Below are 15,336 nucleotides of genomic sequence, written 5' to 3'. Positions count from 1 at the left end.
TTGCTGAATTATTCAGAGAAATAATTCTATCTTTACAGCAGTATACAGCTGCTTCTGAAATCAGAATTTTATTGTCAGTCATACCTCCACAGCCACTTGAGGGTTTTATCCTCTTCCCCCATTCTGTCTGAAGACCAAATAATTGTTAATGACATACTGTTTGTGTAAATGTTTGCCCTTCTTATCAAATCGTGTAAGAATGAAAGCAAATTGTTAGTGCCCATCTTGAGTAAAAGATACTGTTGTGTGCTTTTCTTTCCCACAGCTGTTGAGAAAGAAAGGGACATCTCCATTTCTTCAGAAACTGGAACGAGGGGGCCCAACCACTGTGGCAGTACAACTCAGGGTTAGTAAACATTTTCTGGACTGAAGAAAAAAAACAAACAACAACAACAAAAACCATCAAAAAAAAAAGGCAGAATTACTCTTTACAGATTACAATGGCAGAAAAATCCTATTTTTGAGTAAGCCACTTACGTGGCTGGGACCTATCTTTTAACAAACTTATTTTAAAGAGTTACAAGAGCATGTTTTGTGCAGTTGCCTTTCCTGCGCAATAATGATTGAGAACTGTTTGTTTTTTTTCCACAGAAATCACTCACAGATATTATTGGGAAGCTACAGAACTGCACACCACATTCTATTCATTGTATAAAGCCTAATAACTCCAAGTTGCCAGATACTTTTGATAATTTTTATGTGTCTGCTCAACTGCAGTATATTGGTGTCCTAGACATGGTCAAAACCATACGATATGGATATCCCTTTCGCTTCTCTTTCACAGACTTCTTGTCAAGGTAAATTCAGTTTTATATAAGGATTTTCTTACCTACAGTACAAACCCTTCTGTCATGTTCTGGTAGTGCTTGCAGTGTTGTTATATTGATGGGTCTTTCAGACTTCACAGAAAAATCATGTCTGCTGGCTAAGCATATAGGGTTGTTACTTTTAATGACAGGAATGATGAACTTCATGGGAACATATTCATAAATATCTTTAAAAATAAAAAAAGTATTCAGTGTGAGACAATTTCATGAAATAGTTGTAGTTATGCAATTTTTATTATTTATATGATTTATAAAATAGAAAATATTGCATATTGTCCCCAAGCAATTAAAAAAGAGAAACAGTTTCCTTTTTTTTTGGTTTATTAGTGCAGGTGTCTCTGATTCAGTGTTTGTATTTCATGTGTTATGATTTGCTTCTGCATGTTGATGAGTGGAATGATGCTCATACCACAACTCCATTTTTGTTATTTATATTAGAAATTAGTGGAAAACTCAATTTTTATTATTGTTGTTATAACTGAGATTTTGAATTAATGTGGAACATGTGTGAGATAAATGTCACTGTTTCTGGGTGAAGACAAACTCCTCATGCCTATTTCAGTGTTTTGTTTTGTTTTGTCTCACTTCCATTCTCAAATACTTGAACAATTAAAAAGCACTGTCTTGTCAAAGGGATATAAGTAATGAAACTTTCTGCACACAGAATCATAGAATGACCTGAGTTGGAATGGACCTTAAAGACTATTCAGTTCTTCTCCTTTACCGTGGGGCCTCTTTTTTTCCCTGATAAAGTGTTCCTCTTCAGTCTTCCTTTAAGTGTTAGAAGGCAATGAGGTTGTCCTGGAGCCTTCTTTTCTCTAGGCTGAACAACCCCAGCTCTCTCAGTCTGTCTGCACAGGAGAGATTCTCCAGCCCTCTTGGACTTACTCTGACAACTCCATGTCCTTCTTGTACTTTAGTCCTCTCTGAAAAGATTCCCCATGGCTTACCCCAAGGTGTGAAAGAATTACTTGCTATTACATTGGAGACAGAAAAGCAGAAGAATGCAGTACAACACAGAGGGAAATAGTAAAAGTAGGCAATTTGCCTTTCTTAATTCAATAATAGATGCTCCTTAGTATAATGAAATTTGCCAGTACCTTAATATTATCTTGAATGCTTTCTAAGAAATTGAAATCTAAATAATTTTTTGCTTTATTTTATCATTCTGTGCTTTATTTTATCATAGTCTGTCAGTAATAGAGAGAGAACCATTCCTTTCTTAATTGGATGAATTTGAATAAATTCCTATTGATGTTTTGTTAGAGAATAATATGACTAGTCCCACCTTTGAATTCCTCTGATAGGTAAGGAAAGACAGCAGCTAGGGAAAGGTCATATTCTGCAAGAGCACTTCTTCCTGGGCTACAAGATTTAATCATTATTTCTATTGCTGTCCTTTTTAGACTTATTACTTCTCCTTCTGTATTATCAAAGTGAAGGTTGACAGCTGCTAGATGAACCCCTCAATCACCAAGGTTTGCTGATCAGAAGAGAAATCCTGTAGAAATTCTCGTTCTTAAGTGGAAGCTGTGACAGTTACTGTCAATGAATATGTAATAAAAATGGGAATTAATAAGGTCAGATGTTATTAAGTACTGTAAAAACAGGCAGCACTAAGTTAATTGTAAAATGATATATGTTATTTTAGAGCATCTGCCAACTCCAGCTGCAGTGTTTCTGCTGAATTTGCCTGCAGTGTTGGCTCAGTTTCTAAAGCTCTTTGAGTAGAGAGACAGAAATCAGTCTTTGCCTTAGCTTTAAACTAAAAAGCCTTAAATAGAATGCATTTTGAACTGCTGGAAAAGTTTGCCCTTATCGCTGATGTTAATATCTCAAGGGTCTAGATTTTGAAGTTACTTTTAAGACAAGACAGAAAGTAGCAAGAGCAACACTGTGAAGAGTTCAAAGTTTCCAATTAGCAGCCAAAATTGTGTGCGTAGGTAAAATATTCTCAAATATAATTTTCCTGGAAGAAGGAAAACAATGAAATAATGACAGAAGTAGAAACTGTTCACACAACTTTCCTCAGAGCACTAATGTTTTCTCAAACTTGTGCATAGCTATCAAAAACAGGTCATAATTCAGAGATAGGAGGTGGGAAGCATTTTCCTGTCCTCTCTTAAAGTTAAATGTGTAGGTCTAGTCTAGTGTACGTCACCCATATGTAGGCAACAAGGAGAACTGAATACTCACAAGGAGCAATTTTCAGCACCATCTATCTCTCATGAGTATCCAAGTAAAAAAAAAAAAAGTGTCTGTATGCAGGTGGCTGTTTCTTTCCAGCATTTAGCATTTTCTTATCTTATTTAAAATGAGGTTAATACTACTCAAGATAACCAGTAGGCCCTTTAGTAGGGACACAGTGACTTGCTTTTTCTAAAACTCTGTCCAATGGCAAGAAGAAAAAAAAGTAAGTATCCATTATGTGCTTTCTACCAATATAGGATAAGAACTGTGGGGAACTGACAGCCCAGTTGTACAAGTCTAATATCTAGCACATAATCTCTTTGCATCAATTAATAAAATGGATTCTGGCTGACTTCCGTGTCATTCACCTCACTTGGTGCTCAAGAAGACATGTAAAAGTCATTTGGAATATAAATTTTTAACAATACTGATAGTGATCAAGGACTCATCCTGGGTAATGAACTGAGCTTATATTTCTTCTTCAGTGAAGTAGAATGCAGCTTTTCAGGCATGGTGAGGTAAAAAAAGAGGCACAAAGGTTCTCTTTTTCATTCATTCTCAATATTTGTATTTTGGTACGACCCTCTTCAAATGACTCTGTCTATCAATAATGTTTTGTAAATTAGATTTAAAAAACAAAATTGTTTTTGCTCTCTTTTAATTCTTTAATGTGGTTCATTAAATTTCTGAACCGTACTCAGTGCTTTACCTGTGTTTTAATTTCCTAGGGCAAGGAAGAGTTAATGAACTATCTTCCACCTTAGAGATTAAGGTACATGTGTCTCATGTAGGTCTTGTGTCTGGAAGCCTGCTTTGCGGTTGGAGACTGCAAGGTTCTGTTGTTTAGGTCCTAAATGAAGACATCTTTGTTAGCCTTCCCTGCCTGTTTGCAGCACACTTTTAGGACTGTTAGAACCCAGAATAATCTCTGCAGATTATGTAAACTGGTAGGAAAACTGAAACTTTCATTTAATAGCTGATGAGTACTGCAGAGTTTCTATGACCAAGAGAATGTTGTTCAGAAAGCTTGAATAATTGCTAATCTGATGTTCCTTGTCTTTATTTCTGCACTTTTTGCACTTTTTTAGTGTTTCTTTGAATTTTATAACTATCTCTCAGGCTTCCAGACTGCCTTTTCTGGAGTAAAACTTTCAATTTAGACTATTATTTTTTATTTTAATTTTTCCTTTTTCATTTCATAATTCCCATTTTGCTTTGAATTGCTGCTCAAGGAAAAACACAGAAAATTTCATGCTGTCACGGAGAGCCTATAGGCTGCATGTAAGGATATTTTTTACAGTAGAGATAAATGTACAGAATGAATATGATTCACCATTTCCAGTTGTCTAATGAAAATGGTTTGAAATGAATCAATCTAATCTAGTTGTACCTGTGCACATGCAGTCATGCAGACAGTTGTTTATTTGAACTGGAAGACAGTCATGTCAAAGTTTGGAGGTATAATATTAGACCTTCCTCCTTTTATATTTAGCTAATCTTATTTTTCACTATGAACAGGATATGTTGAATATTTAAATTATAACATGTAATCTATGTGGAGTCAGTTAACAAAACAAAAATTCTTAAAGAACACAATGCTTTGAGAATAGAACATTAAGAAGTGTTAATATTATAGTATTTTTTTTCCTTTTCTTTTAAAGTGACTTTAAAATAGATGGCAAAACATCTGTCTTAATAGAAAATATTTGGAAAGAACATGTGGAATACAATGATACCAGATTTTCACAGTAATAGTAGCAGTGAGAGTGAAAAAAGTATTTTTAAAACCTGTTCTAATTACAGGTTTTCCTCATTGAAAGTATGGAGTTTGTAGAAGTTAAATGTAACTGCAGATCTTGAAATCTGCAGTTGTACAATGGATTCATTGATAACAAAATTCTCTAATAGTGTACTGGTACAAAATCCAAAATGGCCACAGAGAACTTAACAGTTGCTAACTCATCCAGACAGCTGACTGATGGGAGGTCATTCTGATGAGCAACCTTTTTGACCATGAGCGTTTAAGTTCACGGCAGTATCATGCCATTGTCTAGTAATATATGACCTTTTGTAAGTGGCATAAAGCCATTATGAATAACTTTTGTGAGGTTTTGATCAAATTTGTAGTGTTGGCTGATGCAGCATCGCACAAGTGTGTTGTTTATGTTTGAGGATTTTTTTGTAGGACTTATCTTCGCATATCCCAGTTCTCTTTGTTCAGAAGCATTGTGGTGTTCAGTTCTTTCAGTCCATCTTTTTCATTTGGAGAGCACAATGTGATCATCTGTGAATTGAAAAAAAAGGACCATTTCAGAGTCCCATGAGCAAATTAAGCAGGTTAAGCAGTGAGAATGCCCACTTTGCAACTACTGGTAGGTTGTTAATCTGAGCGGGTTTTTTTAGCTTTACTGTTTCCTATACAGTAATATCAATAATTTTTTTTTTTTTTTTGTAGAACAGCGCATTGGTATGCACCATGATAGCTTAAATGCTTGCAATGAGAGCAAGATATAATCTTAACTGCTGTTAAAAAGCAATACTGCATTTAAGTAGATGTGAGTTGGTACCACTGTACCAATTTATACCAAGTGACAATCTCAGTATCATGTAGATTACTGCTTTGGACCCAGAGCTGGAAGTCGTATTTCCAATTGATGTAATAAATTGGATGAGCGTTTTTGTTTGCCTTTCTTTTTGATTGCAAGAAAAGATGAGTAAATGAAGTATTTTGAAGTCATCATTTTGAGAGTGCTTTTAACACAAATTCATAAAAATGGTAATGACTAATTTCCAGTAAAGAAGGAAGGTCATCAACAATGCTTAAAACTATGATTTATAAAAAGACTTCTCTTTTTAGCAGCTTTGGTAATCATCAAATTCTATAAAGAAGTTGTCTTAATAATTGTGCAGAAGTATTAAAGTATTAAAAAATGTGGAGGTCTTTTGGAGGAGACTCCTTTTTATTTATGTATAGCTAGATGAAAAATAAAAGAAAATTTAATGTCCTGAAGGTCAAAGACAAACTTTGGCCTTAGGCTTTCAAAAACATATGAATACAAAGAAATGAAGAAATTTGGACCCTTAAGATTTCATTAAAGATATTTCTATGAAGTGCCAAGCACTACAAAGAAAGGTTTGATTTTTATTCATTATTTACTACTATATTATTACTGTTTTTCTCACACCCTAAGTGCTCCTTGTCCTCAAAATCCTCAGTTGAACTGGGCTTCAAACTGTACTAGAGTGGGTGCTTTTCAGCATATCATCTTTGTACATTTTTGCTCACCTACTTGATAACGAAGCCCAGTTTGGAATAATTTATGTCAGTATCAGAATTATGCTAAATTATTAATCTTTTGTTAAATCCTGCTAATGTAAGAGATTGAGTATATTGTAAGGGATGATCAGAACTGAGAGTCTACTGATTATCTCCCTGACAAACCACATACACTGGAATTGGTGTACATCACCTAGGGATTTCTCTAGATGTGAGTAGGTATTTGGAACTGTGTTAGAGGTTGTAGGCCATTTGAATAAACTAAGTAGCTGTATATGTTAAACATACACTAAATGTTGACAGAACGCTATGTTTTACCTCATTTAGTGATGTTTCTTTGCAGCTGCTTGGTTTCATTTTCTATGTTATTGTTCTTGAATACTCAAAATACAGAAAATAAATTGGATAATGTAACTACTAACAAGTAGTTAGCCTACGCTATAGAGAAATGGGGACTTTAGGATATGATTCAAATGGCTAATCTTGGGTTTATCTGGTTTTTTTTTTTTGGTAGTCACAGGGTTACTCTAGATGAAAATCCATAGCAAGGAATAGAGTAAAATAATTTTAACAGGACTCCAAGAGAAAAGCAGAGTTGTGAAGTTAAAGCAGAAGCAGCTGTTGAAGTTCAGCCATGGTACCACCAGTTTTCCAGACCATAGAATAAGCAGTATCATACATGCTAAACAGCAGTCCTCATGCTACGTATCACAGAAATGAACTGTGAGAATGATAAAGTAGTTGGTTTTTATGGGGCTCTCTGACACAGTGCGCAAATGAATATAAGAGAAAAATTTGAGCAGACTCTCAGTGGTTGTTGAGATGTCTAGCTTTGTTTGTTATTTAGAAGGAAAAATATTCTATAGTATATTTTCCAGTCATCTTTTAAGCTTTACAACGCAGCTCTCATTTTTTAAAGCAATTGTAAGTGGATGTAAACTCTGTAGTCATTTCACTGAAGTCAGCTGAGTTAGTCATGTTGGTCATGTGCTTAGAGTTCTGCAGGACTGGTGTGAAAAGGGGTCCCTTGAGTGGTGAGATGTAACTCAGTAATAAAATACACAGATACAGGGAAATAAAGGTGGCATGGTCAGTCTTACGGCTGACAGTTTATAGCTTCTGAATGCAAGGTGTCCACTCTGAATAATATTTCAGTTTTATTTATATTTCATATAGTGTGAAATGTATAAATCTTAGTGGAGCTTCCTAGATGGAGTTGATTTTTTTGTGTGTGTGTGCAATACAGCACATCATGTTCTTTAGGTTATTTCAAAGAGAACCTCAAAGTATTTTTTCTCTCCATTTCTACATGTATGTTATCCTATTTAGATTCATTGTCTTATGCAACTATAAATATATAGGACATCAGCAAAACCAATTCTGGTTGACGTGTTCCAGCAGTTCCAGTTATTTTCTTTATTTTAACTTAAAGAAATATTTGTGAATTTTTAAAATGTTTATTATTTCACTTCCCAAGTTACACGTCAATTATGGTACCTTTGGACTGACATTCAGCTTTCACTGTTTGAATTTGATATTTCTTATCCTTTATGGTTAACTAAACATTTATTAAATCACAAAATAACTGTTACTCTATGATATCCTTATAATACGTATATATATTCTACATCTGTGAATTTAAAAGCTCTTGCTGTTTCTAATCATGGAGAAAAGCTACCACAGAATACTAAAATACCACAGTGTAGGATTCCACCTAAAAAGTGGATAATGAATATAAGTAAAATAATATTTGCATACAGATGTGAATATTGAAGGCTTTTGAGCCATATCCCAACAAGGTTTCCAAATCTCTGTGCCCATAACAATAACATGAATTATTATATCATTAATTGTTAATGTTTAATGTTAATGTCCCCAGTAACAATAACCTTAATTGTTTTTAGAACTTTGTTGTTTCAACTGTTCTTGAGTACTTCACAATTTGCTGACTACCCCTAATGACAAAGATAATGGACTTGGATTTATATACGGTAGTAAGAACATCACTTAAATACCTGCCACAGAAATAAACCTGTTAAAAGAAAATATTATCAAGCACTAATCCCTTCAATAATCCTTATACATTGAAAGCCTTTTAAGGAAATACCTATTAAACTGTTAATTCTACTGAATTAATACAAACAGGCTATCTTTAAAATAAACATTTTAAGCAAGTAACTGTGAATACATTAGTTTATGCTAATAGCACTGTGCAAGAAGTTTGAATTATCTAATTATGATGCAAATTGTCACATGGGTAGATTAATTTTGCTGTATAGCTTTAAAATCAGTTCTGTGCATTCAGTGATTAATTAAATATAACAGTGTGCTTTTGGTGCCTAGAAAATATAATTAGTTGCTTTTGACTGCTTATGTGTCTGCTCATCTAGCTTGTATAAATGCAGTCCAACTGCCCCACAGTCAGAAGCCACGGTGACCCTCCTGCTGTTTTTTTCTTTCTGTGGTTCTGCAGCTGTTAAATTCTTTCCACTCAACTCAGACATTCAAGGCACCCTTTTTCTCCTTAGCTGCATCCTAATATTCTTTACAATTTAATCTTCAGCACAAGAATCTGTAATGAGACCTCCTGAAGCTAGACTTCGTAGTCAGACAGAATAATAGTAGGTGGTTAATACTGCAGACATCTGAGAGTAAACAAAATCTCATGCAAGGGATGTGTAGGTTAATCAGTGGATATTACTTTGTGGGGTTTTGTTTATTTGTTTGTTTGTTTTTGCTTTTCTTAGACCAGTGTTGCATTAATTTAACATCATCGATTGCAGAATTATCCTTGCTGTACTCTATAGTAAATGAGAGCAGAATCTGTTCAAGTGCTGATACAGTAGCCCAAGGGAGCAACCTTCAGATGTCTTGAATATGTCTTGAAATACTGATTTTTTTTCAGCAGTAAAATTTGTCTAATTGTTACATGTTATGAGCCAAAAGAATCTCCATGACACTGAGTGATACTGCTCCTGGGGTTCAGAGGGCAAAAGGGAAAATCTCACAGAAGAGGTATAGGTAGTGATGATCTTCCAGATAAACTGTTCTGCCTGTATGGTTTCAGAAGGTCCCCGAAACCTTCTTCATAATCCTGTTCTACCTCTTCTGAGTTACTGGAAAATGACTTGGAAGGATTTTGTGTTGTTTCTGTTATTTGGTTTCACAAAAGAGTTAAAAAAAAAAAAAGCAAAGAAGAAATAAAGAATCATCTAAATGGAACATAAATTTTATTCCTCTTTGCTTTAATATCAGTTTTGCTCTTTCACTCTGCTTTTGCCTTCTGCTTCTATCTCGGTATACTTCCATATAGACTTGGAAGCAACCAGGGAGCCAAGGAAGCAGCAGTCCCTCTGGTAACAGGAGGCCAAATGGGAAACTGCAAGCCCAGTTTGGCTGCAGCATTGCAACATCACATCACCTTTTGGAAAAGGTCCTGTGTATTTTTCAGGAAAAGTCTGCCATGATTGATTTTGCTTTCCACAACCTATTTGCAGGTTTTCAATCTTCCAAAAATTGAGAAAAGAGAAGGGCCTGAGCATGTCCTTTTCTGAAGACCATTTCAGAGTTCTTTTGTAATTTCTCCCCCCTCGTAATACAACATCCACAACTGTGCAGATCCATAGACCATCAGTCGCAGCTTGATCATGTGCTCCTTGAAGGATGGCTTTCTGTATCCAAAGATGGCCTGCTGGTGAGCCCCAGGCACGAAGTTCCTGGAAGCCATGTGTGCAGAACTATGGTAATCACCAAAGATTTTGCCTTGTAGAGCTGTGATCTTAAAAAAATAAACTCACAGTGCAGGTTTTTCCTCTGAGATAGGGAAAGGCAGAAATTTACCTGTCTTTTCAGTCACAAATACCCTCCCTCTCCCAGAAATTCCTTTGTTCTGATCTCTGTTTTTTGTTTGTTTTTGTTTTGTTTTAAGAGCATAGCTTTTGATTTTCTATGATTTGGGACCTTTAAGTTTTGCAGGACTTCTGTTATTGATGCCCTGTTTTCACATGGCAGTGTATGTGGACAAGGGAAACTAGTTTTGTTACACACCACTGCTGTCTCATCTCTGTTATACAGAATCAAATTAAGAGTTTGATAACGTTAAGTTTGTTCTGTAGTCAATACTTGGAAGCATTTTTCTGCTCTGTGTGTGTGTCTAAAGAGTGCCCAAGCATGAAAAGGAAGTTAGCTGTGGAGAAGGCTTTTCTATCTGGAGGTAAATGTAAATATGTATAGAATTGAAGGTGTTTGTTTAACAGGAATGATAGTCCATATGATGCTAGTATTTATGATCAATTGTGATGCATTTCTGATTCAGTGTCAGTTTTTGCCAGTTCTTTAAATAGATCCATTTTACATTGTTTTATCTAGATTGAATGGGAATGTCAGCTTTAAGTAAGATGATGTAAAAGTATTGTAATGCAAATCTTTAGCAGGTGTTGTGAATTCACTTTTCATTTGCATAGCTGAATCCACTAATCTCAAGAGCTGTACATTCTATTTATTATTCTGCTGCCACATTGTCTGAGATGAGGAAACCCTTGCTTAATTACATGAAGTATATGAATGTATATTCTAGGATTAAGACATATATGTTCATTATTTCTTCCCTTCAGAAATTTAAATTTGAATATCTAGAAAAAATTGAGGATGACAAAACCTAATGCAACCCATCCCCCACCCCCCAAAAAAACCAACAAAAAACCACCATGACACCCATGACATTAAGGAAATTAAAAAATCCTTGTAAGTAATTTATCTGTCACCTACCACAAAGTTGTTTCATTATATGAGATATTAATTTTATATATTATTTAGTCTACATTAAAATATTCCAGATGGACACTTTCTGTGCAATCTTACACTGATTCAGTTGATTTCAAAGCCCAGATCCTCCCTCAGAAGTCTGTGCTGAGCTCCATGCGAGACAAATGGCTGACCCACATGCCCTGCAGATTTTCTGAGTCTTTTCCATTTTTGTTTCTTGCTCCTCAATGTTGCTATTTAGTCTCAGGTACATACCATTTATGTCACCTACGTATATTTTCCTTTTTCCGTAGGAATGTTAAAGCATGCTATGTATGTTCCTTTGCCTTTATGTAAGATGTGAAATTTTAATTGTTGAAGTAGGAAATTAGAATATCTCATCAGCTGAAAAGTTTCTGGCCTCTAATGGCATTAATAAAAACTCTGTGATAAAACTATTATAACTGGAAACTTTGCTATAAGGTCACTTGCAGCATTATTGCTTTCCAGGTTTCCTTCTGCCTGCAAATATCTGTCATGTTAACCCAGAGAAAATAAAACGGCTTTTCTTTTTTTCCAGAATGACTTCAATTTTATTGTCGTTCTTAATTCCAGTTGGTCTACACATCTAGCCATTTAGTCCTACGTTGCTTGGTATAAGATTGTTGTAGATCTTTACACTAGTGCAGTAGGCAGGTACTGTAAAGTTTTGGTGTATTGCCATGTATACTTATTCATCATTACAAACCTGTCAGGTAAATTGCACTTCAGGCATGTATTTTCATGTCCACACCAATCTGGATTATCTCTGTAAGTATGCATGAAACAAAATTGGTCCAAAAATGGTTGTTTCATACAGAGGTGAAATTCATAGCCTGTTTATACTTTTATTCAAAAAAAAAAAAAAGCTACAAATGCAGTCTATTTTGTCTGTTGTAATCTGTTCTTTATAAAGTCATCTTTAACTTCATGCTGCTCACAGATTTATTCTGACCAAAAGTTTTAATGCCTTAATATGTTAATCATGCTGGATAACTAGTTATTTGCATGTGTTATGTATAGATGTACAGATATTTGGCTGAATAACTTTTTTCTTTTTCTTGGAAACTCAAATAGTCTATTTCACCTTTTCTAATTATCTGGAATTTCCCTTGTCCTCATATTTCAAAAGTAATTAGATTATTCCTTTAATTAAAAAAAAAAAAAAAGGATATAAAACAACTGGAATGAGTGTGTATCCTTTATACATACATAACATGAATCAAAATTCCATCCTATTCTTTATTGGTAACTGTCTTTGCAAGATTCCCATCACTTGAAAAATTTCCAGACATCCTGTATTTACCCTCTTTCTGCAGTAAATAGGTCCTCTAGATATTTCAGCTCTTACTTGATAGATTTTTCGAATACAAACCATGCCTAACCCACTCTCCCGATCCTCCTCAAATCCAAACAAACAAAACTGAGATCTTGAGTTATGAGCATATAGTGACAGGTTTTGCAAACAAAGTCCATCTCTTCCACATATTTCACAGACATAATAATACATCAAGCTGTTACTGATTGTCAAAGGAAGAAAAGAAGTTTAGAAAGAAAAAAAGAGTATTCAGCAAGACAATGCACCCTGTTTCTATTTCTCAGTGGTGACAATTTTTGCGTTTCTTTTAGCATGGTCCAGGTTAACTTGGATCCCCTTCATTTATTCGCTACTTTTTAAATAGATCTTACTGAATTATGCCATTTTGACTTGGCAAAGAGGATACATTATAGTAAACACAGGAAGGAGGAAACTGCAGCACAATGGATGGACACTGTCAGGACCAACGTTTTTTGTGCGTAAGCTGTATTTGGATATTTAACGCATAACTATGTTACTCAGCATTGCAGTAAGGCAGCTTCAGTGCCTGCCGTATGCAATTTTTGTTTCTGAAACAAGACAAAAATATGGAGAGAAGGACTTGCTTTCAGGAGGGATTTTAGTCCTGTTATTAACAGTCATCCTCTGAGGATATTGGACTGCAGTCAGTAGATATCTCTGACTTGGTCATTTTGAAAGACCTTACAGAAAGCATATCATAAAATAAAGAAATAAAGTAGTTCTGAGTCTTCAGTTCAAGGACATCTATGTGGTTTATGTAAGCTGTTGATTTGGAGCTGCTTGTTTTTGTACCCTTTGTACTTGCAGCGTTCTTTCCATTAGTATCTTCTATCACGTTGATGTGCTATTGAAATCGAGTGTGTGGTGTTTATTCCAACGATTCAAGATTTGGTCTGCATGCAGAACTGGGAGTACAGCCCCACAGCCTCTTTGTGCACACTGCGTGTAAATCAATTAGCGCGCTGAGCCTGAGAGCATTACTGTGGGTTACTGTGCCATAACCTGAACTCAGGAATACTCTGTCTCAGGTAAAAAAAAAAAAAAAAGCTGCCTGCTGAGTCTTGTCAGCTGTGCACTTAGGGAAGTGAGGGAGAAAATGATCAGATAAAAAGCATCAATGAGAAGTGAAAGAGAAGAGGTCAGAGCACAGTTTCTGAAACGCCAGAGGGTGTCAGCCAGGCAGTCAGTGCTCACAATGCCAGCCTGTTTAGCCTTAAGTACTTTCTTCTATTTAGATGTGTAAAAATGACAGATTGGGAATAGAAGGGTGCTAGGAACAAAGGTGGGGAAATCACACGCTGATTTCCTGTAGAGTGGATGGAGCTGGGGAGAGCTCCCTGATGGTAACTTGTAAATGGAAGGCAGGTGTGAGCAAAGAGGTCTTGCATTTCCTAATGCACACTGCATTAGTGTTTGCATGGTAGTGGAGGTGTGCTGATTCAATATAATCCTTTAAATCTGCTTGGTTTGTATTTTGTTTTGAGTCCATTAGTGAATTATTTGCTCTGGCTAGGCTCTGAAATCTTTTATCAGCTTCTTGACTTGCCTGGGTAAGGAATACACTGTCTGTGGTAGAGTCTAGAGCATTACACTGTCTTTTTACTCAGTGGAAAGAAACAGAGTCTTACAGTGTACAATTCCTCTGACCTATTTTAAGCATCAAAATTACAACATGATGTCCCAAATTGTGTCTTCTGTTGTCACAACTAATTCACCAATGGAAGTTTTGCTAAAGTATATTTTACCTGACTAACGATTTTTGTTAGCAGGCTAGCTCACTGGGTCCCTCAGGATCCTCTGATGTCTTGCAAATATTCTCTGCATTATTTATGTAGGGAAAAATATATGATCTGTCATCAAGAAGAAGCCTGGTGTTTAATTGGATTTTTCATTCACCTGAGTGAACTAGGGCTGCATAGATAGCAGAATGCTCTGGTATGGGAAGGTTTCAAAGACTCTCAAGATTGCATTTCCCCAGAAGCAAGGCCTAGTGTTTGCACATAACTCAAATTTATCTGTACAAGCCTGCACCATAAATTCCATACTTTTATTACTATTTTCTGTGATACATTAGATATGACAAATAATAAGTTCTTTTGCTATTTTTGAGATCATGAAAGCATTAAGTTTAACAGGACATTAAATTATCTTGTCTACACAGTAACATAAGCTTCCATTCACGGTAGAAAGTATCTGATATGTTAAAGATGAACCGTTTTGTGTTTTGCTAATAGCACTGTTTGTTATAAGATTTTATTTCTTTTTATGCGTTGCAGCTTACTATCAATTTTGTTTTGTTTTTAACACAATACTTACTGAGGGTACAAGCAAATTTAAAATATGAAAAATACCATAAGTGAAGAAATTTTAAATACTTTAACTAATTTAAAATTGGGTTAAAAAATGAAAAAGATCCACAAACATATAGGCTTATGAATACACCTTCACTTTTGCCTATGAGAAATTTGGGCTGCCACCAACAGATGTGGTTTGCTCATCCTCGTTCAGCCATTCCTGTTACTTCCCTAGTGTCAACACTAGAGAACAAAATCAGGAAACCATTCTGGCTATAAAAATAACTACAGATTTTGTGGGATTTTTTGGTTTAGTTTAGTTTATTTTTTTTTAACAGCTGTAGACAAGATAAAATTAAGTGATCTGAAATGACAGATTATGATACCAAACCTAGAGGTGCTTTTTTATTCTAGGTGCTTAGATAGACAACTTATCTGAAAAATATAGGTAAGAGAAATAAGGAAGTTCTCTTAGACCCTACTCTGTAGATGAGTCAATTGATCAGGCAAGTAGACCTGTGAGTGAGAGCCCTCCAAGCTGCTGAAAGCGTAGGTCTAGAGCCTGGGTTTCTCTTCTGAGCCCATCTGTGGTCAGCAGAGAAGAGTGCCTCCAGAGGGCAATCTCTT

General features: G+C 35.3%; 1 protein-coding gene across 1 annotated transcript in view; it reads left to right on the top strand.

Moving 5' to 3' along the window:
• Positions 1-15,336, top strand: part of MYO16 (myosin XVI) — a 257,006-nt gene that overhangs the window by 176,704 nt on the left and 64,966 nt on the right. The window contains exons 25-26 of the mRNA XM_065741050.1: positions 266-346; positions 592-797. Coding sequence (XP_065597122.1) covers positions 266-346; positions 592-797 — 287 coding nt within the window. The remainder of the gene's footprint in view (positions 1-265; positions 347-591; positions 798-15,336) is intronic.

The sequence above is a fragment of the Cyrtonyx montezumae genome, unplaced genomic scaffold, assembly GCF_038088225.1.
Source record: "Cyrtonyx montezumae isolate F1298 unplaced genomic scaffold, pur_monq_1.0 scaffold_3, whole genome shotgun sequence".
Taxonomy (NCBI): domain Eukaryota; kingdom Metazoa; phylum Chordata; class Aves; order Galliformes; family Odontophoridae; genus Cyrtonyx; species Cyrtonyx montezumae.
Note: the sequence above shows the minus strand (reverse complement) of the source record. Positions and strands in the feature narration are given on the sequence as shown.